Below are 22012 nucleotides of genomic sequence, written 5' to 3'. Positions count from 1 at the left end.
AAGAAATCACTGAAAATGTGCATTTTCATTATGTGTGGTGCATAAGAGGGCATAAACAAGGCTAATATCAGTGGAAGTGCGAAACAACAAGGAGGTTATTGCCTTGGTCACAATGAGTAGCCTGGAATCTAGCCTTGTTAGCTTTGGTCCAACCATTGTTGTCAGAATAGCAACCTCCAGCAGTGGAAAAAAACGAGGCTGGATTCCTGGTTAGCAATGATAAATGATTTGTATCTAAGAACTAAAGATAATTTTATCATATTTTGAAAGCTGTTTAACACATACCTGGAGTGGAACTAGTCAATAAAAGGTGTCAATGGTCTATTCAAATGGATGCGGCTGTGTCAGTCCATGTTTTGATATTAATTGGTTACGTTTAAAGATCGAATGGAGCACTTCCAAAATTCACCGCTAGATGTCGCGCGTGCATTGCGTGCATGTCACTCATCATTTGATCTTGACCCTTAGGGTAAATAGTTCAATGATTAGTGACCCCGCAATAATCAGTGCTACTACACATGACTTGTACCTGCCAAAAGCAACGGTTTGCAGTCTTTGGACGAGACACCTTGATAGGCTCGCTGTTCAATGTGCTTACTCGAAACCTCACCTCACCGGTCCCATAGCCTCACCTCACCGGTCCCATAGCCTCACCTCACTCGAAACCACCAGGGAATATACCCAGCACTACAAAGCGCCTGGCCAACGTTGAGCGACCAGTAGAAGACGAGCTTTTTTTCACAGCGGAAGTCTTGCAGAACGCCACGAGAGCGCGTTAGACTGACGCCGAGAAACACGTGTATTTTCCTAACCTCTTCGAAGAAATCTCAGCCTGATTTATAGCTGCTGAATGTCAGGTAAGCTAAGTGTCTTTTTTTTTAGTCTGCCTTTTCATGTCATCTATGGTTCTCTATTTTTTTTAGATAAAAATACTAGATTCAGTATCCCAAACGGGAAACCGGTCTTCCCGGTTAATGACCCCGAACGAGGTGCACTTACTACTACTGTATACAATTTAGTGCAATCGGTAGGAGTTTGTATATGTCTGTTGGTTACGTTTGTTTATACCAGTGTGATAAGTAAGCATGATACTGACATGATCTTGTAATGAGTTCAACGTTATTTATGATGCCGAGGTTGAAAAAAAAAACAGCCAGAACTGATCATGAGTTAACCTTAAATTTGCTGCATAACCCTGTTACTGATTCAAAATTGATGCCAAACGGCTTCTTCAGCGGGATGAGGGTTAATTGAGACTCTGAATGTTAGTCCAAAATGATGCAATCATTGTCGGGTCTTGCATGGCTTTGTGGACATTTTATTTACCCTGTCAGCAACAGAGAGCGACAATGTTTTGGGTCATTCCTATCACCCACGGACTCAAAGTTCTACACGCATGAGGCACGTGCGTAAAAGCCTCGGGTCAATAAAGATGATGTAATAGTCAACACACCAATGATGCAAGAGTCAACAGACCAATGATGCAATAGCCAGTGATCAAAATAGTAATGATGCAACGGTCAACTTAGCAGCCTGTAACCGCGATGGACTTTGGTCTTCGACCAGGCTGTGATCCTTTCCAGCCAGCAAACATAGTACAGTAGAAGCCGCTTAATTGCACGGCCTATTTGCCAGTGATTTTTTTTGCAATTATTCGGCTGGTACAATAATGCGAAGTTGCCTAGCCGGATCACACTGGTTCGGGATTTAGGAATTCCGTGCAGTTAACAGAAGTGTGTGTTAATCCGTTGTGCAATTAACTGGCTTCTACTGTACATGAATACAGTAGACGTAGACGTTAGCGCTTTATTGGATATTTTGACTCCTGCTTAGTGGTGATCATCTGTCGACATAGACAAGATTTTAGTGGTCTCTTGTGCGGTCTTCTTGGGGCAGTTTTGACTGTATGTCCTCTACCTCTAATCTGTACCTAAAATTTAATTCCTCGGCAGTTCATGAAAATGCTGCAGAGGTGGACTCGCCAGCTCTTGCAAGTCCAAGCTTCACGTCTTCGCTGTAGCTCCTTCGCATCCAAACCTCATGTCGCCTCGGCCACACCAGTGCTACAGGAAACTCCGGTGGACTGGGGCAGCCTGCCGCCGGCTAGACTGCGGGGGAGACGGTACCTGGTCGGCTCAGACAGCCCTGGCGTACCGGAGCTCCTTCAGCCGCCGAGGGAGGGGTACCCGCCCGTGTACGTCCCTGCGGGGAGCGGGGAGTTCTCGCCCGAGGACTGGGCGGCCGCCGCTCGGGACGTGATCGGGAAAGTCGTGGATGGAAGAATCGGGGCTGTGCTGTTCCGTGGTCTTCCTCTTCATACAGCCGCAGACTTCTCAAGGTAGACTGGAGAACGAATTCGAAAAAGAAAACAAGTTGAAAATCATGAGATGATAAAAAATAAAATAAAAAAAGCACGCCCAGAAAAAAATTATTTGTGCCTTTATTTAGACTCAAATAGTGCTATATTCGGCTGTCAGGGCCGCTTTTCGTTTGGTATAGGTCGAGTTGAGGAAAGCGACAGGGGTCAATAAGTAATGATAACTCAATTTCTATTACAATACAAAGAACAGACGAATGATAAACAAATATATGTAAATGAACTGATATTAATGATAATGAAATAAGGTTATGAAAATGGTCGTTGTGGGTCTCAGGAAATGGGAAGCGCCTTTTGGAATTCAATTATGTCAAGTTAAGGGAACTCGAAAGATATTATTATTACAATACTAAGTTAGTATTTAACTAACGATTTTCATTTTGAATCTTTTTTTTGTAGGTTTGTGAGCAATGCCGGGCTGAGTCTGATGACGTATGAGGGAGGAGCCGCGATGAGAACCAACGTCACGGATCACGTGGACACGGCGAGTATAGAACATCCTGCCATCTCCATGGAAACGCACAACGAGATGTCCTACACACAGCCCTATCCGGAAAAGGTACTTTTCATATGTATCTAAGACTGAAAACCAAATCACACACACACACACACACACAAACACACACACACAAACACACAAACAAACACAGACACCATCGTACAATACATTTTGTTTGCTACCAATCATCCTTCAACCAATCCAGGGGCTGATACAGACTGCGGTACCTTTGGTCCGTTGCTGACGTCACACTCCCATTCAGATCATGTGACATAGACTTTGGGTCATTTCAACTTGAGAAGGACTAGAGGCCTAGTCAAAAGCCTGTTGATTAAAACTTTGGGCATGAAAATATAGAGTATGAAAGCTTCATAATATTTTTTAAAAACTTTTTTTTTCAGATTCTGTTCTACTGCCAGGAGCCGGCAATGCCGGGACATGGCGGGGAAAGTGTCATGGCGGACGTGCGGGAGATTCTCCGGAAACTGGACCCGTCGGTCGTCGACAAATTCCGGAGTCTCGGCGTCCGGTATCACAGACACCTGCCGGAAAGTTCCGAAGCATTTCACGGATTCAACTCATGGAAAGACGTGAGTCTTTTTCTTCCAAGGCATCTTGCTAGATCATTGCTTTGACTATAGCTCAACTGAGTTGCAACTCAATTGGTGAATAGTCAAAGAGAATTTAGGGATCCATTGTATCATGACCGTCACCCTCTTCACATGCGAATGACCATTGTTTTAACCCTATTCAGACCGGGGGGGGGGGGCTTTTGAGGCCCGCGCTAACTTCGATGTCCTATAACGCCAGAACGGCTTACGCTAGAGCCACCAAATTTAGTAAGTTTTCCTAAAATATTGTTGGCAACAATTCTACGAAGTTTGACAAATTTTCCATTTTTTCTTGTTGCCATGGTAACCGTTTGTTGACAGGCAGTTTTGCCAAAAATCACTATTTTGGGTTCTAACAATGTATTTTTCACATTTATTTGCTATATTACTGGGATTTTGTTACATAAATATAATCTTATATTATTTAGCATATTTTTCATAATTATATATGCATAAATCATGCTAATTTGATGACGTCATCAGCCCAAAATCCAAGATGGCGGACCGAATGGCCAGATCAAGAATAACAGCTAATTATCCCTTAAATTTTGTAACTACCTGGTATTTTTTCATCAAAAAACATCTAAATGAATTAATTTAGTCTATTTCCATTGCCCTTTGTGATTATTTGTTGCATAAAAAGTATTTTTAAAAATTCAAGGTGGTGGATATAATATGGTGGAGCCCAACTCGTATCTTAGATGTGCATGACGTCATTTTATGACGTCATTTTGACGTCATCGATGGTGCTATTGGCAACACAAAGCGTAACAAACATTATTATTCTGTTATCTGCACTTGTTGTTACATTTTTGTAGCATAACTTGAAGTTTTCTGAGAATACCCTTTTTCATGGGTTTGGCCAATATAATCAAATTGATGACGTCATAATTACGTCATCTTACCTCAACGTAACGTCAAACGTCACATACTTGTCAGATATTATGTCGACGTCATGTCCTGAAAATTTGGTGGCCCTACGGCACGTCGTTTTAGAGTTATAGGACTTAGAAGTGGAGGGCCTCAAAAGCCCCCCCCCCGGTCCAGGGATGACCAAAAAAGCCCGGTCTGAATAGGGTTAAGACACGTGGCTTAATGAGCAGCAACTGAAAAAAGAACTCTTTAAGTCACAAGTCTTAAAACGACTTAAGAAGTAAAACGTGATTTTTTACCTTCGTCAAACGATCTTCTGGTATTGTTTTCAGCTTCGGTTCTGTTTGAGTTTCAGTTTATTAAGATCCACAATTAGCCTCATAAGAGGCTATCCTTCATGTAGTCTACAAAAGCTTCTGTGCTTGTCTTGTGCATAATTGAATGTCCTGGAGTGACCAGGTGTGAAAGGGAGACTAGCAGGATGGGAAGGCTGGCATGGCCCGGGTCCAAAGTTGCTCCGTAGGCTGTCAGGAAAATGCATGGGCAGAATTAGCGAGAAATGATACTCAGGCTAGCTAGGAATTCGCAGTAATTACTAAAACAAGAAGCTCCAATTTTTCACGGAGGTGAGAGATTTGTTGCTTTCATTAGCCATGATCAGACTTGTCCAAATCCCTGTAGACTTTCCGCACGGACAGCAGGGATGACGTGGAGAAGTACATGACGTCACGAGGGATGACGTGGCGGTGGGCTGAGGACTGGGCCCTGTCCTGGTGGTGCAACCGGCCCGCCATGACGCTGTATAAAGGTTAGGTTCTTTGTTGACGAAGATTCTTTATGTCTGACCTGGCATCAAGTACTAAGTCAGTCCGTATCAGTCTTTCTAGGCCTTACTTGAGGTTATGATACACTTTTTGCTGATGATTTCCCTTTTGTTGGCTGCAAAAGCTACCCAGTATAAATAGAATTCATCACCAAAAAGGCCATAATAACCCAAAAGAAGGCCAATAGAGCCTGCTATGGAGGCTAGTATCATGGATGTAGTGAGGTCTCTCCGGAATTAATCACATAAATTCATCCATCCATCCATCCATCCATCCATCCATCCATCCATCCATCCATCCATCCATCCATCCATCCATCCATCCATCCATTCATTCATTCATTTCTCAAACCAGGTGAGTGGCTGTGGTTCAACCAAGCCAATGTACTGAACGCCGACTACATTGCGTCACATCCGGAGTACAACAGCTCCCATTCCACGCCTGCGCACTTGTCTCCCTTCCACACCTACTATGGCGACGGGTCAGACATTGAACCGGAAGTACTACAGCACATCCGGGACGTCACGTGGCAGGTGACGTAGCCAATTGTAGCTACATATAATGAATATAATATGTAAGAATATAAATAGATATGAATATTAAAAAAAACACTTGGCATTAGGAATGACATTCGCACATTGTCGACATTGGCTCAGAAAAATCTCGCTTGATTTCCATAGATAGGAAATCATCCGCAACTATCCATTTGGGAATAGATGCCACGGCTCAAGCTCTTTCCATTGAATATAGAAAAAGATTAATTTGAAAAGTGTAATTTGCAAAGTTCAAATGATTTATCTCCCTCTTTGTACAATATCTGATATGCGCATCAATCAAAACAACTACATGTATATAATTGTATATTGCCCTTCTCCTATAGAACTATTTAGTCATGGCCAAAGTGTTAGAGCTGATGTCAAAAGGATTCTTCAATGGCCATATAAATTGTATTAAACATTGCCCGAAGGTGGCCATGTATATATTTCTGTCTGTGATTTCTGTCTATTGCAATTTTAATGATTTATATTGTGACTCCTGTAAAATGATTCGTAAGTCAGCCATTGGTGCCAGATAGCATCATGTACTAGAATAGGGGGAATATTTAAAAGCAGATAGATAGATAGATTAATATGTCAACGAGGAGTTCACTTTTAAATTAGAAGTTTTCTTTTCTATATTTGTTTTCTGCAGGCTGCAGTTGGGTTCCAGCTGCAGAGACGTGACGTGTTGGTGCTGAACAACATGTACATCCAACATGGCCGCCTGGGCTTCACCGGCAACAGGAGGCTGCTCGTGTCATTGGCGTTGGAAAATACATGAACCTTATGTTTGTTTGTCCTTTGACAGTGTTATTTTTTGGAAAAATAGTTTATCAACCAGTGGCAGGAGGTTACTCGTGTTACTGGCGGTGGAAAATACATGAACGTTTAAAAAAGTTTATAGTTTTAAGTTTGTTCGTTTGTCCAGTGACAGTGGTACTTTTGAAAAAAAAAAAGGTTTTCAACCGGCAACACGAGACTGCTCGAGTCACTGTCGTTGGAAAATACATTAACCTTAAGTTTAGAGTTTTAAATTTCTTCGTTTGTCCAGTGACAGTGGTACTTTTGAAAAAAAAAGGTTTTCAACCGGCAACACGAGACTGCTCGAGTCACTGTCGTTGGAAAATACATGAACCTTAAGTTTATAGTTTTAAGTTTGTTCGTTTGTCCAGTAACAGTGGTTCCTTAAAAAAAAAGGTTTTTAACCGGCAACAGCAGGGGTGCCTAAGCATTTGCACGAACCCTATGAAATTCGTACGAATATTATGTGATACACACGAATCACTATGCAAAAACGCACGAATATCATGAAATTCGCACGAATCACTATGTGATTCACACGAACCTTATGAGATTTGCACGATCCTTATGCGAAATTGCGCAACCACTGCCGGGGTCACGTGACAGACGGAGCGGGATTTTCAAGATGGCGGCTTCGATCGGCGGCGACGGAAATACGATGTAACACGCCGAAATGAAGCAAAACAGTAACTCATAGGCTATCAAATACATCTTTGCGACGGTAAATGCCCATTCCATGCCTTGAAATATAAATATCATGGGTAGAAACGCTCAAAATCATACCTCCTCCCGGCCGCCGTTTTTGCATAAGGATCGTGCAAATCTCATAAGGCTCGTGTGAATCACATAGTGATTCGTGCGAATTTCATAATATTCGTGCGTTTTCGCATGGTGATTCATGTGTATCACATAATATTCGTACGAATTTCATAGGGTTCGTGCAAATGCTTAGGCACCCCTGAACAGGAGGCTGCTCGTGTCACTGGCGTTGGAAAATACATGAACATTAAGTTTAGAGTTTTAAGTTTAACTTAGTTCGTTTGTCCAGTGACAATGGTACTTTTGGTCAAGACTTCTAGATATTGGAATCGCTCCTCCACTGGAATGTAAATTATAGTTCAGAGAACCAGAATAAAAAGCGATACCACTATAATGGTGGCCGATGAGTTGTGACACCGTGAGTTAGCTGTGTTCTGACACAACTGTTAAAAATTCAATACCAGTACCACCGTTAAAAGTCTCCTTTGTCTTCTTTTTACTTTGAAGTAAACCAACCGGACGGACGACAGGTGCGTTGTCTGTAATTGTCTAATGCACGCGGCTGTCCAAAGTCCTGGGTGGCTGAGAAACAGATTTGAGACTTTTCTTCCGCAGCCAAAATGATCAGATCGTCGCTTCGCTGCTTGAAAAGCATCTACCCTTCATGTTTCTACCGTTTCGTCGGATCTACGGCCACACCGGTGCTACGGGAAACCTCGGTGGACTGGAGCAGCCTGCCGCCGGTTAGACTCCGGGGGAGACGGTACCTGGTCGGCTCAGACAGCCCCGGCGTACCGGAGCTCCTCCAGCCGCCGAGGGAGGGGTTCCCGCCCGTGTACGTCCCTGCGGGGAGCGGGGAGTTCTCGCCCGAGGACTGGGCGGTAGCGGCCCGGTGTGTGTCACGAGAGGTTGTGGACGGGACAGGCGTTGGTGCCGTGTTGTTACGGGGTTTGCCACTACGTACAGACTCAGACTTTTCAAGGTAACATATTTTGGGGACGCGTTTTCATAATTAACAGACTTAAAATGTGTAGACTTTAATTGTATACATCGTTAACGCGTGATGACTGTTAGCCTGAATACCATATCCCAACCTCAAATATCTTTCGGCCTGGGGTTTGGTAACCAGGCTAGATGACTGTACGTATGATCTAGGTCACTGCAAAATTGGTCTCAATTTGAAAGTTAACAGGGTTACAACGCCACCAGGGCCCTGGCTGGGTTTACAAGCGTTTTGAAGTTTTTTATGAAAGCCCCTTTGGTATTTGTTCATCGTACACGTGTTGTTGAATTTGTGAGCTATGGTGCCCTGACGCTATGCCTTGCGCAGGGTGCATGTTAATACGAAAAAACTGTAAATGCATAGCGGAGGTCTGACATCTTCGAACTCTTATTTCAGGTTTGTGAACAATCTGTCCCTGAAGCCGATGTCATACGAAGGGGGAACCGCTCAGAGAGACAACGTCGGGGAAAACGTCGACACTGCGAGTAAAGAGCACCCCGCCATGTCCATAGAACCTCACAACGAGATGGCATACACCAACTACTACCCGGAAAAGGTGCATGTATTAACAAGAAATCACGACCATAGCACGTCCAGGTCAAACGGGTAAAAAAGCAGAACTTCTCCTGCAGTACCACGGTCCCATACCAGAGGGCCCAAAATCATCGATGACCTTTGTCTTCCCAGTGCATACCTACAAACCAAATGTCATCATAATCCATCCATAGGTTCTTGAGTTATGCTGACAAAAAAATCCAGAAATCCAAACACGCAGACAGACAAACACACACACACAGACACAACCAAATCTATATCTCCGTGTTTCATTGAGAAAATTACCTATTTATCTATCTATCTACTAGTAGCTTATTCAGATAGATAGATAGATAAAGATAGCTATGTGTGTATGTGTGTGTACGTGTGTGACATAGATGGCAAATGAGTGACAGGAATAAGTGAGTGATTGACTTTCTCGCTCCTCCCCCCTCTCTCTCACACACTTCTCTCTTTCTCTCCCTCTCTCTCTTCTCTTCTCTCTCTCTCTCTCTCTCTCTCTCTCTCTCTCTCTCTCTCTCTCATAATTCACAATTAACGTTGTCTTGCTGCATGTCCCACAGATCATATTCTACTGCCATGAGCCTGCCGAGCCGGACCAGGGCGGGGAAACCGTCATGGTGGACGTGCGCCAGATCTTACGGAAACTGGACTCGGCTGTCGTCGGCAAGTTCCGGAAACTCGGAATCCGATACTGCCGGTACATGCCGGAAAGAGGAGACTTCTTTCATGGGTATAACTCCTGGAGAGAGGCGAGTTTTGTGAAGCTTATCATTTATCATATTTGAAAATGCACCCCATTTGCTTGGATTGGACATTCATGTAGTCTCTACCAGACTCCGGGTCGCTGGAAAACCGTAGATTTGTTCCATTTCTACGGTTTTCCAGCGCCTCGGAGTCTCTCAGCGACTAACATGCTTGAGTCGTGCACCAGGACTGCGTATGTGAGCATAAGTCCTAGCCTCCACCAGACTAATCCTACGGGGGTATGGGGATCGTAGAATTCGACAAAAAAAAATGGTCGGGGATATCAGTCGGCAAAGTCCTTTCCCTGGCAAAGTATTCTATGATAGCCATCGATTAAGCTAGTCCTGAGAAAAAGCCCCCCCCCCTCTCTCTTTCTCTCTCCCAATCTTACTCTCTAAGCCAGCACAGCAATAGCATAACATTAAAGTTACCAGTCTGGTATGGGACTCTCTGTATTGACTTCGTGGAACTTATTTGCTACTTTACACGGTTCCACAGCTTGCATACACAACAATTTTACACAAAACACAAAAACTGTTTTTCATATACATCATTCCTTACATCATAACATTTTTCTTTAAAATGACCCCTTCTCTTATCACAGACGTTCCGCACGGACAGTCGGGAAAAGGTGGAGCGGTACCTGAGTGCGCGGGGTATGACATGGCAATGGGGGCAGGACGGGTCGGTCAGCTGGTGGTACAATCTACCCGCCATGACTCTATATAAAGGTGAGGCATTGGCAAATATTGTAAACTCAACAGTATCTTATACATGCAGTACTAATCGTGTGTGTTTTGTATATGATCTATTTTTCACACTTTGGTATCTATGGTACGATTGTGTCCTTACGATAGTTTTCGTTTGACAACTTGCAACGTCAGAGTCCCGGATTGAACTAAGGTTCACCTCTAGCTCACATCATTGCACTGTCCACATACAAATCTCAAAGTCCTTCTACAGCTTCAGCCCCTTTCCCCGGACTGTTAATTTATTACAGGATTTCACTCCCTGACAAATGTTTCCTGTCGACTACCTACACCGAAACCAACGTCATTGGATTCGAAAGTTCAGTGTGGGGTGTAGGTAGTCGACAGAAAACATGTTACGTTTTAACCCCTTCTCGAGCATAGCCTAGCCATCTACATGACTATCTCTCACCAAGTAGTTAAAAAAAAGATTAAAAAGAGGGAGTCCTCTGTTGGTGATTTGGGGGGAGGGATGCCATCATCATCATCATCAGTATCATCATCATCATCAACATCATCATCATCAGTATCATCATCATTAGTATCATTAGTATCAATATTTCGGGCGAGTCAACCGGATGACGCCCACTCTTTTTCTGCCTTCAGTGATTTTTTTTAAAAGTCCACAGCATGTATCTCGATGTAAGACCGACCAACTCGTCTTTGCCAGTTGACGGAAATTTCGCATGCACAGGCGACATTATCTAAAAATTTCCACCCCCAAAAAAACAAACAATGAAAATCGTCTCTGTCTGCTGTAGGAGAGTGGCTATGGTTTAACCAGGCCCACGTGAACAACGCGGACTTCCTCACGGCCCATCCCGACTACGACAGCACCAAACCCGTCCCCCCGGACATGACAGACGCTAACACCCAATATGGCGACGGCTCGGAGATCGAACCGGAAGTACTACAGCACATACGGGATGTGACGTGGCAGGTGGGGTCACTGTTCTAATGGAGAAATTGGCATTGACTATTAGCCTGGGTACCATTCGGATGGTTCGCCCCGACGTTTATCATACACTGTACCAGGCTAATTGACTACATCATTTCATCGAATTTTATAAAATACAATTATGTAAATACATGTATGTCAATATTTTGTATTTGGGAACGCTGTTGTATGTGTGACTGCGTTGTAAGCAGCGACATCTAGCCTTGAAAGTATTTCACTATGAATTTAAACAGTTTGTACTTTAAATATCATTCTGGCTTCAATATAAAATCATTTATAAAGTTATATTCATGTGAATGATTATCCAATGTCATTCCAGTTTACAAGCAGCATTTTGTGTTACCTTCCTGTTTTGACACACTAGAGAACTGTGACATCTGTAGCTTCAAGTTTGTTTAATGTATAAACAAGAATTAGTGTACCGGTCAATAACCATACAACACTCCGGCCTTGTAGTAAGCACAATTGACACATGGCATACCTTGTACATTATACAGGTGGCAGTTGGGTTTCAGATGCAGAGACGTTACGAGCTATGGCGACCAGAAGTAGTCAGAAGCTCGGAGGAAGATGTCTAATAATCAGGAGATAGGTATTACTGATGGTCCAAAAGAAAACTGCAGTAAACATACTTAAGAAATGTTCGTTTGTTTCAGGCTGCAGTGGGTTTCCAGATGCAGAGACGTGACGTGTTGGTGCTGAACAACATGTACATCCAACATGGCCGCCTGGGCTTCACCGGCAACAGGAGGCTGCTCGTGTATCTGGCAGAGTCAGACGCCTGAATGGACATTGTTTTAGCGGGTTTGCTCAGTGCAAGGCCATTGATCACTTCTAGTCACTGAAGCAGCATCTCATCTCCCTAAGTCAGAAACATCGAGCTTCAGCAAGCTCGACTATCATCATCATCCGGGCTTGCTGGTTGCACGGATGGCCATGACTCTCTTCCTCCATGACCATCCTTCCCTATCCTCCATAGCCTTAGGTAGATCTTCAGCCGAGCAGCCAGAATCTTCACAAAGCTCGACTAACTCGACCCTATAGGCGAAGCAGGGGTTACGAGACAGCTCGGGAAATTTCCTACCCCATTTAGCCGGAATTTTTGTTTTTATACTTCTCACATTATTAACTTGAAGTGATTTTGCCAAATATTGCAAGATCGCATTATGATAACAAATGATTTCTGGAGGTTTAAAACAATAAAGGGAAAACAAAACCAAACATGTGAAGGAAACGTTTGTGCAGTCAGTAAGTGAAAAATGCATGTTTTCTTGTAAGAGTTACTTTACTTACAACATTTCCAAGTACAAACGTAACTAGCAACAGACTTCTGATGAAAGATAATTTTCCCATTAGGCAAGATCCAGCCTTGAAAGTTTTTTACTATAAATTCAAACTATTTGTACTTTAATACCATTCTGGCTTTAATCTAGTATTGTTAAGACACACTAGAGAACGGTGACATCTGTAGCTTTAATTGTGTTAAATATGAAAACAACTGCATTGTAACCGGCCAGTAACCTAGTCTCCAAGCAGACCCTACGGTGCCTTAGAAAAAGTATCAAAGCTGGCAAGGCACCAGGTGCCCGTTTGACTACCTTAGCCGGCTATCTCCCGTTGGCCGGCTATACTCCTTTGCCAGCTTTGATACTATTTCTAAGGCACCGTAGGGTCTGCTTGGAGACTACCAATAACCAACATACAGCACCCCAACCGCTTACGCACGTAGGCGGCAATTACTGGTCAATATGAAAGTTACCACACGAATACCTTGTATCTTATACAATTGTCCCTCGACGCTGTCACATGGTGATAACTCAGCATGGCATCCTCGCTTCCATGCCCATCTTAAGCTCATTCGTAGTCACTCGAAAGAAGAAGCTCCTCCCCTTTCGGTGACGCATGCGCTCTCGGCTTGCTTGATTTCTTCAGTTGTAATTTTTGCTTCATATCGGATAGTCCTATCTGTAATAGCTCTGTCACAATGAGTGACCGTAGTTCGCGTTCGCGTGATAAACGTAAGTCTCAGCGGTCACACAAAAGTGACAAACATAAGTCGCGTTCTCGGCAAGTTCAGCAAGAGGACAAGAAACGCGAGCGTGTTAAGAAGATAACGCCGCGTGAATTCAGGGCAAGTACTGCCCCGCCGGCGCCACCACGTGGTGCAAAATCCAACATGCCCGCACATGTTCGTGACCCAGCTGCCGTCCCCCCTGTTACAAGCCTGGCGGAGTTTAAGCGCCGTATGGCTGCTCTCCCGGCAGCACAGGGGAGTTCTACGCTCCATGGCAGCGAGTTTTCTCTTAGGGATTCCGAGCGGGAGCTTTCGTCCGGGCATGTTCATGAGCATGAGGAAAATTTTCCAGAAAATATGGCGGAGTTCCGTGCTATGCTAGGGGTCAACACCCTACAAGAAGATCAAAATTCTCTCCGTGCGGCCTTCGGCCTTATGACTGAAGAATTTCGGGGAGTTAAAGAAATTCTTGGCTCCATTGCGGCTTCCGTAGGCTCAAAGAGGCCTTCGGTGCCACCCTCAGAGGCGGAGTCGGTTCGTTCGAAACGGGCTCGTACGGGCGACAGCGGCGAGGAGTCGGACTTCTCCTCGGTCAGCGTTGAGTCTTTCGTGCCGCTGCAGCGTGAGCCGCCCGACCCGGATAAAGTGTGGACGGCCCGCCCGTCGGTTGTTAGTTACACCGAGCAGTACTTCGGGTTAGAGAAGCGTGAATTTGCCGATATTAAACATTGGCAGGGTAAATTCCTTCTCCCAACAAATGCACCTAAAAATCTCACGGTGCCGAAGCTCGATAGCGCTACGATGAAATTACTGCCGGCGGTTGACCCGATCAGAGGTAAGCATTGTATCAATGCGGACAAGCCGCTTTTCACTTTGCAGGAAAAGTTATTGTATGTACCAGCTCCGATTCTGAATCTATGGCAGATGCTTGGTGATTGTGATGGTAATCTTTCGTCGTCTGACTTGACTGTAATGAAAGATTGTGCAGCGACTGCTATTTGGCTGCTGGGTTCCGCTAATCGTTACCTTGCTGAAATGAGACGTCTGTCTTTAGCCGAGGTTTCTACCGTAGATACAGCCAAGGATTTGTTTGGGATGATTCCCGATGAGCCGTCACACTTGGTTCGTTCGGATTTAGCGTCCAAAGCTAAGGAGTTAGTGGCGGGCAAAAGGGCTTTAGTTGACTCTTTGAAGCCAAAATATGAGCAGAGGCCCCGATGGGGGAGGGGCCAGTCGGGCGCCTCGCGTTACGGCGGCCGGGGCCGCGGCTCCAATTCACGTAAATCCCGCCCCCCTCCCCGCCAGTCCGGCGGTAACAACAAGTTTTACTGGGGTGCGCAGTACTCCCGTTCCTCCGGTCAGGGCGGAGACGGGAGCTTCGGGAAGAAATCTAGCAAGTAGTTGTGTTTCTTTGTGTATGCAAGATTTAGGCCGGTGTCCGTCTGAATCACAACCTGTACCTCGCCCCTTAGTTCGAGCCCTTCCTCATGGGGGCCGTTTGAAGCATTTTTTGCCGGTTTGGCGTACTTTAACTAGCGATTCAGTAATTCTTGACATCATTAAGGGGTACAGGTTGCCATTTAAGCGGACGCCTCCAGTACAGACTAGTATTCCCTGGACTCGAGCTATGTCTCCAGAGGAGGATTTGGCCCTGGATTTAGAAGTTGAAACCTTGTTGCAGAAAGGTGCAGTGAAAGAGGTCCCTTTCAGTTCAGATCTTTTTATTTCTCGGTTGTTCACTGTACCCAAGAAATCAGGGGGCCTTCGGCCCGTCATCAATCTCAGACCTCTGAATAGATGTTTGTTTGTACCCAAGTTCAAGATGGAGCATTTATCCTTAGTTCAAGATTTGGTGCGTCCAGGAGATTTTTTCTGTAAGATTGATCTTACTGATGCTTATTTTTCTGTTGCGATTCATTCTACCCATCAGAGGTTCTTGTCGTTTGCGTGGAAGAATCGTTTTTATTCCTTCGTTTGTATGGCGTTTGGAATTTCCACGGCTCCGAGAATTTTCTCGAAGATTTTGAAGGTCATTACTTCGCATTTGAGACGACGAGGTATTCGGTTAATTTGTTACCTTGATGACATGCTGATTATAGCCAGTGATTATGAACGCTGTAGGCAAGACGCCAAAACAGCAACAGAATTCATTGCCCACGTGGGTTTCGTGACCAATCTGGGTAAGTCTATTTTAGAGCCAACCCAGCGTATTGTTTTCCTTGGTTCAGGTTTAGATTCTGTTACCATGTCTCTCTTTCTACCGAATGATAAGGTGATCGAGCTGAGTCGATTAGCCAATGCTGTGCTCGAGAAAGGTCGACTCACTGCGCGGGAGTTAGCTCATGTTATCGGAAAGTTTCAAGCAGCCGCCGTCTCGGTGCTTCTGGCGCCACTACATTTCCGACAACTCCAACTCCTCCTTATCTCAACACTTCGGCAGACAGGGAGAGATTGGGACGCGCCAGTTCATCTCCCACTAGACGCGCGGCAAGATTTAGTCTGGTGGAGAGACAGTCTGCCGCAAAACAACGACCGTCCGATTCACTGTCCCGTAGGGGACATCGTGATCGAAAGCGATGCCTCGCAACTTGGCTGGGGAGCCTTCTCCGACGGTATAAGCACAGGTGGTCGTTGGTCGGTCAGGGAAAGGACTCGGCACATCAATCAGTTAGAAATGATGGCAGCAACTTTCGCGGTTCAGTCTTTCTGCAAGGACAAGGTCAATTCTGCGGTTCGCATCAAATCCGACAATTCGACGGTAGTCGCGTATATCAATCGTCGGGGCGGCACGAAGTCGACAGCCCTAGCAGACCTTGCTCTCAACCTTTGGAGTTTCTGCGTGGAGAGAGGCCTCCTGTTGTCGGCCGTCCATGTGGCTGGCCTGGACAACGTGAGAGCAGATTTCAAGTCGAGGAACTTCAACCGACTCACCGAATGGTCTGTGTCACCAAGTGTGTACGAGATCATTCTGCAGATATGTCCCGCCCTCCGGAATCCGAGGGCAGTGGACCTTTTCGCATCCCGTCTCAACAGGAAGCTCCGCCTGTATGTGTCCTGGGAGCCGGACCCAGAGGCGGTGGGAACGGATGCGTTCACCCTGGATTGGAACCAGTGGGAGGCTCTGTATGCATTTCCCCCGTTCATCCTTGTCGGCAGGGTGTTGACGAAAATTCGCCAAGACAAAGTGCAGAGAGTACATCTCCTGGCACCTATATGGGAGACAGCGGCCTGGTATCCCATGCTCCTCCACATGTTAGTCCAAGAGCCAGTCAGGCTGCCAACAAGCCGGTTTCTACTCACGCAACCGGTGGACGGGACACCTCACCCGCTAGGAGAGTCGCTACGTCTAGCCGTGTGGACTGTCTCAGGACTCGATACCGAGAGTCTGAAATTTCGGATGGAGTTACCAGAGTGCTCCTGGCATCCTGGAGACCGAGAACCAGTGGGTTATACTCGTCCTCCTGGCGGAGATGGTCTCGCTGGTGTGGTGGAAAAAGTCTTGATCCCATTTCGGCGCCACTGAATAAGGTACTCGACTTTCTGTATCGCCTTTTTGATAAGGGTCTACAGTACCGCACGATCAATGTTTATCGTTCTGCCATCTCCTCGACACACTTGAATGTAGAAGGTAGGCCTATAGGTGCTCACCCTTTAGTTTCTCGTTTCATGAAGGGTGTGTTCGAGTTGCGTCCACCCGTACCAAAACATGTGTTTATTTGGGATGTTTCAGTTGTCCTGAAATTCCTACGTAAGTGGGCACCGGCAAAATGTTTGAGTTTAAAGCAGTTGACTCTCAAGGTGGCCATGTTAGTAGCCTTGGTGTCTGCAGGAAGAAGCCAATCCTTAGCTTTGTTAGACACTTGTCATATGAGTTCCTCTAAGGACGGTTTGTCATTTGAAGTTTACAAACTGACAAAGACTTCTAGACCAGACAAACCCTCTCATTCTATGTTTGTGGCTAAGTTTGAGCAGAAGGAAGTGTGTCCTGTGGTTTATTTGAAAGCGTATTTAGCTAGGACAGCATCGTTTCGTTCGGATTCTGATTCGCGTGTGTCCCGCGCATTGGTCAAACCGCACAAGGCAGTGTGCTCAGCTACGATTGCTCGTTGGCTCAAATCTGTCCTTTCAGAAGCTAGTTCAGTCACCAAAGGCTTCACCGGCCACTCTGTCAGAAGTGCTGCTACCTCTGCTGCCCATCAATCCGGGGTATCAGTGAAGGATATAATGCAAGCAGCGAACTGGTCAAGTAGTTCGACCTTTGAAAAGTTTTACAACAAACCTTCAAATTTGTCTCATTTTGGTCATTCTGTTCTGGCCTCCGCTTCAAAGTCATGCTGAGTTATCACCATGTGACAGCGTCGAGGGACAATTGAAGTTTGGTACAAACCTTGGTGCCGGACAAATGTAATTGTCCCTCGACGTGGAACATGGTGATAACCCGGCCCAAAAGACCTGTCACTCTTGTCCATCTTTATGCAAGAATGCCTGTGCTATTATCTAGGAACGACTGCCAATCTACATAATAGTAGCTTATTGAAATGAAGAATTGAAGAGTGAACTAGAAAGGCCGGTATTTGCTTAGGAGCAAATTCAGCTATTTTCACTCCGCTCTCCCCTTTATGCAAAAATGGACTTTTCCAAAATTGAACTTGAAAAATCCAATGTGAGTACTGTACGGTAATCAAACTTTTATTTCTTTATTACAACACGCACACAGCATGCTAATGTTTCACACATTAACAAAGCAAGCACCGTTTTACTTCAAGAAAAAAAATAATAATGTCACAAACGGAAATTTTCTACAGATGCAACACGTTATCCGACCCTAAACGTTGGTATTACGTACCCACAGCAGACAATAGCGTGGTTATGATTAAAGTTTTCCTGCTTATTTACACAAGGCAAGGGCAATTACTGCACTTATTCAAGGTTGTCACAAGCATAACTAATCTTCATACAAGCAGACCTCTCCAAACAAACTGCACTACGCTTTTAACTCTTTACCAAGATATGCTTATTAGCCGTTTTTAGCGAAGTGCAATTTAAAAAAAATCCAATTGGATATCATGGCTGCATTGCAATTACATTATCATTACAAATACATATAAATGTATGCACATTGTATTCAGACAAAAAGGATCGCATTCTGTTTTTATACTAAGAGTTAATCAGCTAATACATTATATTGATGAACAAAGCTAATTAGCGACTGTATGTTTGCACGGAGTCTGTTTTGCATATCTAAATGTTTTGCATGCTTTTTGTCTGAAAAAAGGATGCAGCAATTGCAGTTATTATACGTCTGTTATAAACTTAACGTCCCATTTATTTTCCACATAAACTAATCAGTTTATGATTATCTAATTATTCTGATTAACTGTTTGTAGTACAGTGCATTACTAAATTACCTGTAGACTTGCCATACTCGTGAGAGTGGCCGTCCATCAAATTACACAGCATATACCATGACGTGGTGTCGCCCCCCTCCCCCCTCATTATCATAATTTATGTCAGATGAATTATTGGCACATTAAACAGGTTTTGTAAAACTTTTTGACCCACAATGAATATGCATTATTTTTTATTACAAACTAAGTTCCTTCTGATGAAATTTGTGATATATCTTTATATAAACATGGTGAGTTAAAGCGTAGATTTATTACGCTGGACCACATACAGTAACATGCGTCTAGAAGAGCGTTTTAATACTCGCCTGGAACGTAACATTGTCTAACTAAGCCATGAAACTCTAATCTCCAAGCAGATCCTACGGTAGCATAAGACAGTATTAAAAGCTGCCAGAGGAGTGAAGCTGGCTTTGAAGTGTATTTTGCTACCCCGGTAGCAAAACACACTCCTAAGCCGGCTTCACTCCTCTGGCAGCTTTTGATCCTGTCTTATGCTACCGTAGGATCTGCTTGGAGATTAATGAAACTCGGCAAGGAAAGAAGGGCCTTTGGAAGGGGCTTTGGAAGGGCTGGGTTAACAGGTCCGTCCATTGATCCATGGATCCAAGGAAGAAAGCTGCAGTAAAGCCTTGCCGGCGGCAAGGCAAAAAAACCGGACAAACGACAGGTGCGTTGTCTGTAATTGTCTAACGCACGCGGCTGGCCAAAATTCTGGGAGACTGAGAAACAGGGTTGAGACTTTTTTCCGCTGCCAAGATGATCAGATCGTCCATTCACCACTTGAAACGCATCTATCCTTCGTGTTCTTACCGTTCTGTGGGATCTGCGACCAAACCAGTGCTACAGGAGACCCCGGTGGACTGGAGCAGCCTGCCGCCGGTGAGACTCCGGGGGAGACGGTACCTGGTCGGCTCAGACAGCCCAGGCGTACCGGAGCTCCTCCAGCCGCCGAGGGAGGGTTACCCGCCCGTGTACGTCCCTGCGGGGAGCGGGGAGTTCTCGCCCGAGGACTGGGCGGCGGCGGTCCGGTGTGTGTCACGAGAGGTTGTGGACGGGGCAGGCGTTGGTGCCGTGTTATTACGGGGTTTGCCACTACGTACAGCCACGGACTTTTCGAGGTAACATTTTGGAGACACGATTTCACAAGACTTTATGCAGACTTTAATTCTGTAAGCTGGAAACGCGTGATAACTGTATGGTAATCTAGGTCACTATAAAGTTGGCCTTAATTTGCAAAGGAACAACGCCACCGAGTCCCTGGCTGGGTTTACATGCGTTTTGTAGATACTAGATAGTCGACTCTGAATCATAAATTTTGATATATGTTTTTAACATATTGCATTTGTTCATCGTGTTGGTGGTTTTGTAAGCTATGTTGCCCTGAAGCCATTCTTTGCAGGGTGCGTGTTTATGATAATGTTTTGCTTCAGGATACATAATAATTATATTCTTCCAAGAAGAAGTCAACCCCCCACCATATAGTAAACTAAACATAGTGCTTTATAGCAAATTAGAAACAAATTTTTTGTACTGAATGACTTATTTCGAGACTGTACGTGCATTTAGCCTTCGGCCATGATTTTGCTAATCAACTATAGATACATATATATATCATATATATCAGTAAATATCAGGCATGGTTCGTAATGTTGCTTTTTCGGCATTTACCGCTATGGTAAGTCTCACTTTTCATGCAGAGATACGAAAATCTTTAAATGCATCACGGAGGGCTGAGATCTCTCATTTCAGGTTTGTGAATAATCTGTCCCTGAAGCCAATGTCATACGAAGGGGGAACCGCTAAGAGAGACAACGTCGGGGAAAATGTTCTCACTGCGAGTGAAGATCATCACGCCATGTCCATAGAACCTCACAACGAGATGGCATACACCAACTACTACCCGGAAAAGGTGCCTCGGCAGTTAGGGTGGGGTCCCATAGATAAGTGTGTCAATAACGTATACATGTGTGTATGTGTGTGTGCGTGCAGGTGTGTACATGCGTGTGTATGCGTATGTGTATGTGTGTGTGTGTGTGTGTGTTTGTGTATGTGAGTCTGCGTGTGTATGTATGTGTGTGTGTGTGTGTGTGTGTGTGTGTGTGTGTCACTCACGTCAGTCAAGTGTTAGAGGAATTATTGAGTGATTGTCTCTCTCTTTATCTCTCCCTGAGTCTCTCTTTCTCTCTCTACCATAATAAATGCTGTCTTGCTGCATGTCCCACAGATCATATTCTACTGCCACGAGCCTGCCGAGCCGGACCAGGGTGGGGAAACCGTCATGGTGGACGTGCGCCAGATCTTTCGGAAACTGGACTCGGCTGTCGTCGGCAAGTTCCGGAAACTCGGAATCCGGTACTGCCGGTACATGCCGGAAAGAGGAGACTTCTTGCATGGGTTGAACAGCTCCTGGAAAGAGGCGGGTTTTGTGAATCCTTAATAATCATTGATAATTGGGCTGGTCTCAATCATGATGTTTCTGACCTAAGGTGAAGAGATGTTGTTAAGCCCCCTTTACAAATCAAGAATTTAGCTCGGCCGAGTGTCAGCGAGCTTGAGGTCGACTCCTTTTTCGACGAATGTGGAAGACGAAAGATCCCACTTTTTCTATTATGTGTGGGTTTAGTGATGTGAGTCGGTGAGCTGCTTTCTTGAAGTCGTTGCATGTGCGTAGCGTTTGGCTAGAATTTGATGGCTTCTTTGAACAGCTCTTTTCTTTCTTGATTATAGAACGAGCAGTTTGACATAAAATGTGTCTCGTCTTCCACCACGTTTGTACGTTCTTTCACACACGGATCTAAGCCTCTTGTACCGCCCTCTCTCAATTTCGAGAGGGTGGGCACTAATTCTAATTTTGCTGCGACAGAAACTAAAACTGACAACAAACCACATTGAATTCTAATCTCTTTGTACACAAAATGTAGCTTGCAAGAAGCTGATTTTGCTGCTGTCTTACATGAATGTACAAAATGTACATGTACTTAGGTATCAAAACAATGCAAAACTTGCTGAACTAGGTAAACAATAAACCAACAGATATAGAGAGGCTATTAAACCTGATAATCACAAGATTTTGAAACAGTGGATTCTGATATTGATGTTACTATGCATTTAAGTTTGCGGCTATTCACTATAATGGTTATAATGCGCTACATTAATGGCAACAATGAAGTGTCTGTGGTGGTTCTGAGTTTGCCAAGAGTGCTACTAGCACAGAAATAGTCCTATACTGCTACAGTACAGTTGAAAACCACTGGCACCTTTAGACACAACAAGTCAGAAACCTATTAGCGATGGG

At 44.7% G+C, this 22012-nt stretch overlaps 3 protein-coding genes across 4 annotated transcripts in view; all 3 read left to right on the top strand.

Annotated features, from left to right (window-relative positions):
- Positions 1 to 499: 499 nt before the first annotated feature.
- On the top strand, positions 500 to 12706 carry LOC118425831 (dapdiamide synthesis protein DdaC-like). Of its 2 annotated transcripts, XM_035834938.1 has the most exons (8): positions 500 to 857; positions 1953 to 2338; positions 2777 to 2936; positions 3278 to 3466; positions 5042 to 5168; positions 5539 to 5717; positions 6376 to 6470; positions 12047 to 12706. In XM_035834938.1, exons 2-8 carry the CDS (start codon positions 1956 to 1958, stop codon positions 12078 to 12080), a joined length of 1167 nt encoding a protein of 388 aa, XP_035690831.1. In that variant the 5' UTR covers positions 500 to 857; positions 1953 to 1955; the 3' UTR covers positions 12081 to 12706. The 2 variants fall into 2 exon arrangements, with proteins under 2 accessions (XP_035690831.1, XP_035690832.1); XM_035834939.1 differs by lacking the exons at positions 500 to 857; positions 1953 to 2338; positions 2777 to 2936; ... (2 more) ...; positions 5539 to 5717; positions 6376 to 6470 and adding exons at positions 7465 to 8265; positions 8683 to 8842; positions 9405 to 9593; positions 10193 to 10319; positions 11099 to 11277 and having other exon boundaries at positions 11952 to 12706.
- A 378-nt stretch (positions 12707 to 13084) lies between these two features.
- LOC118425830 lies at positions 13085 to 17748 on the top strand. The gene is made up of 2 exons (XM_035834937.1): positions 13085 to 14184; positions 16687 to 17748. Exons 1-2 carry the CDS (start codon positions 13280 to 13282, stop codon positions 17645 to 17647), a joined length of 1866 nt encoding a protein of 621 aa, XP_035690830.1. The 5' UTR covers positions 13085 to 13279; the 3' UTR covers positions 17648 to 17748.
- A 1646-nt stretch (positions 17749 to 19394) lies between these two features.
- The window catches only part of LOC118425832 (dapdiamide synthesis protein DdaC-like), a 5726-nt gene continuing 3108 nt past the window's right edge, over positions 19395 to 22012 (top strand). The window contains exons 1-4 of the mRNA XM_035834940.1: positions 19395 to 19835; positions 20467 to 20626; positions 20942 to 21133; positions 21492 to 21497. Of these exons, the coding sequence (XP_035690833.1) occupies positions 19474 to 19835; positions 20467 to 20626; positions 20942 to 21133; positions 21492 to 21497 (720 nt within the window). The 5' untranslated portion in view covers positions 19395 to 19473. The remainder of the gene's footprint in view (positions 19836 to 20466; positions 20627 to 20941; positions 21134 to 21491; positions 21498 to 22012) is intronic.

Source organism: Branchiostoma floridae, chromosome 11 (assembly GCF_000003815.2).
Source record: "Branchiostoma floridae strain S238N-H82 chromosome 11, Bfl_VNyyK, whole genome shotgun sequence".
Classification (NCBI taxonomy): Eukaryota; Metazoa; Chordata; class Leptocardii; order Amphioxiformes; family Branchiostomatidae; genus Branchiostoma; species Branchiostoma floridae.
Note: the sequence above shows the minus strand (reverse complement) of the source record. Positions and strands in the feature narration are given on the sequence as shown.

What these genes read in the sequence shown, in the direction of transcription:
- LOC118425831 (XM_035834938.1), top strand. Translation starts at nt 1,956, where the DNA reads ATGAAAATGCTGCAGAGGTGGACTCGCCAGCTCTTGCAAGTCCAAGCT. An exon ending in GATTCAACTCATGGAAAGAC is followed by an intron (nt 3,467 to 5,041) that starts GTGAGTCTTTTT and finishes AAATCCCTGTAG; the next exon opens with ACTTTCCGCACGGACAGCAG. An exon ending in GGCTTCACCGGCAACAGGAG is followed by an intron (nt 6,471 to 12,046) that starts GCTGCTCGTGTC and finishes CGGCAACAGGAG; the next exon opens with GCTGCTCGTGTATCTGGCAG.
- LOC118425830 (XM_035834937.1), top strand. Translation starts at nt 13,280, where the DNA reads ATGAGTGACCGTAGTTCGCGTTCGCGTGATAAACGTAAGTCTCAGCGG. An exon ending in GACAAGCCGCTTTTCACTTT is followed by an intron (nt 14,185 to 16,686) that starts GCAGGAAAAGTT and finishes CAGGACTCGATA; the next exon opens with CCGAGAGTCTGAAATTTCGG.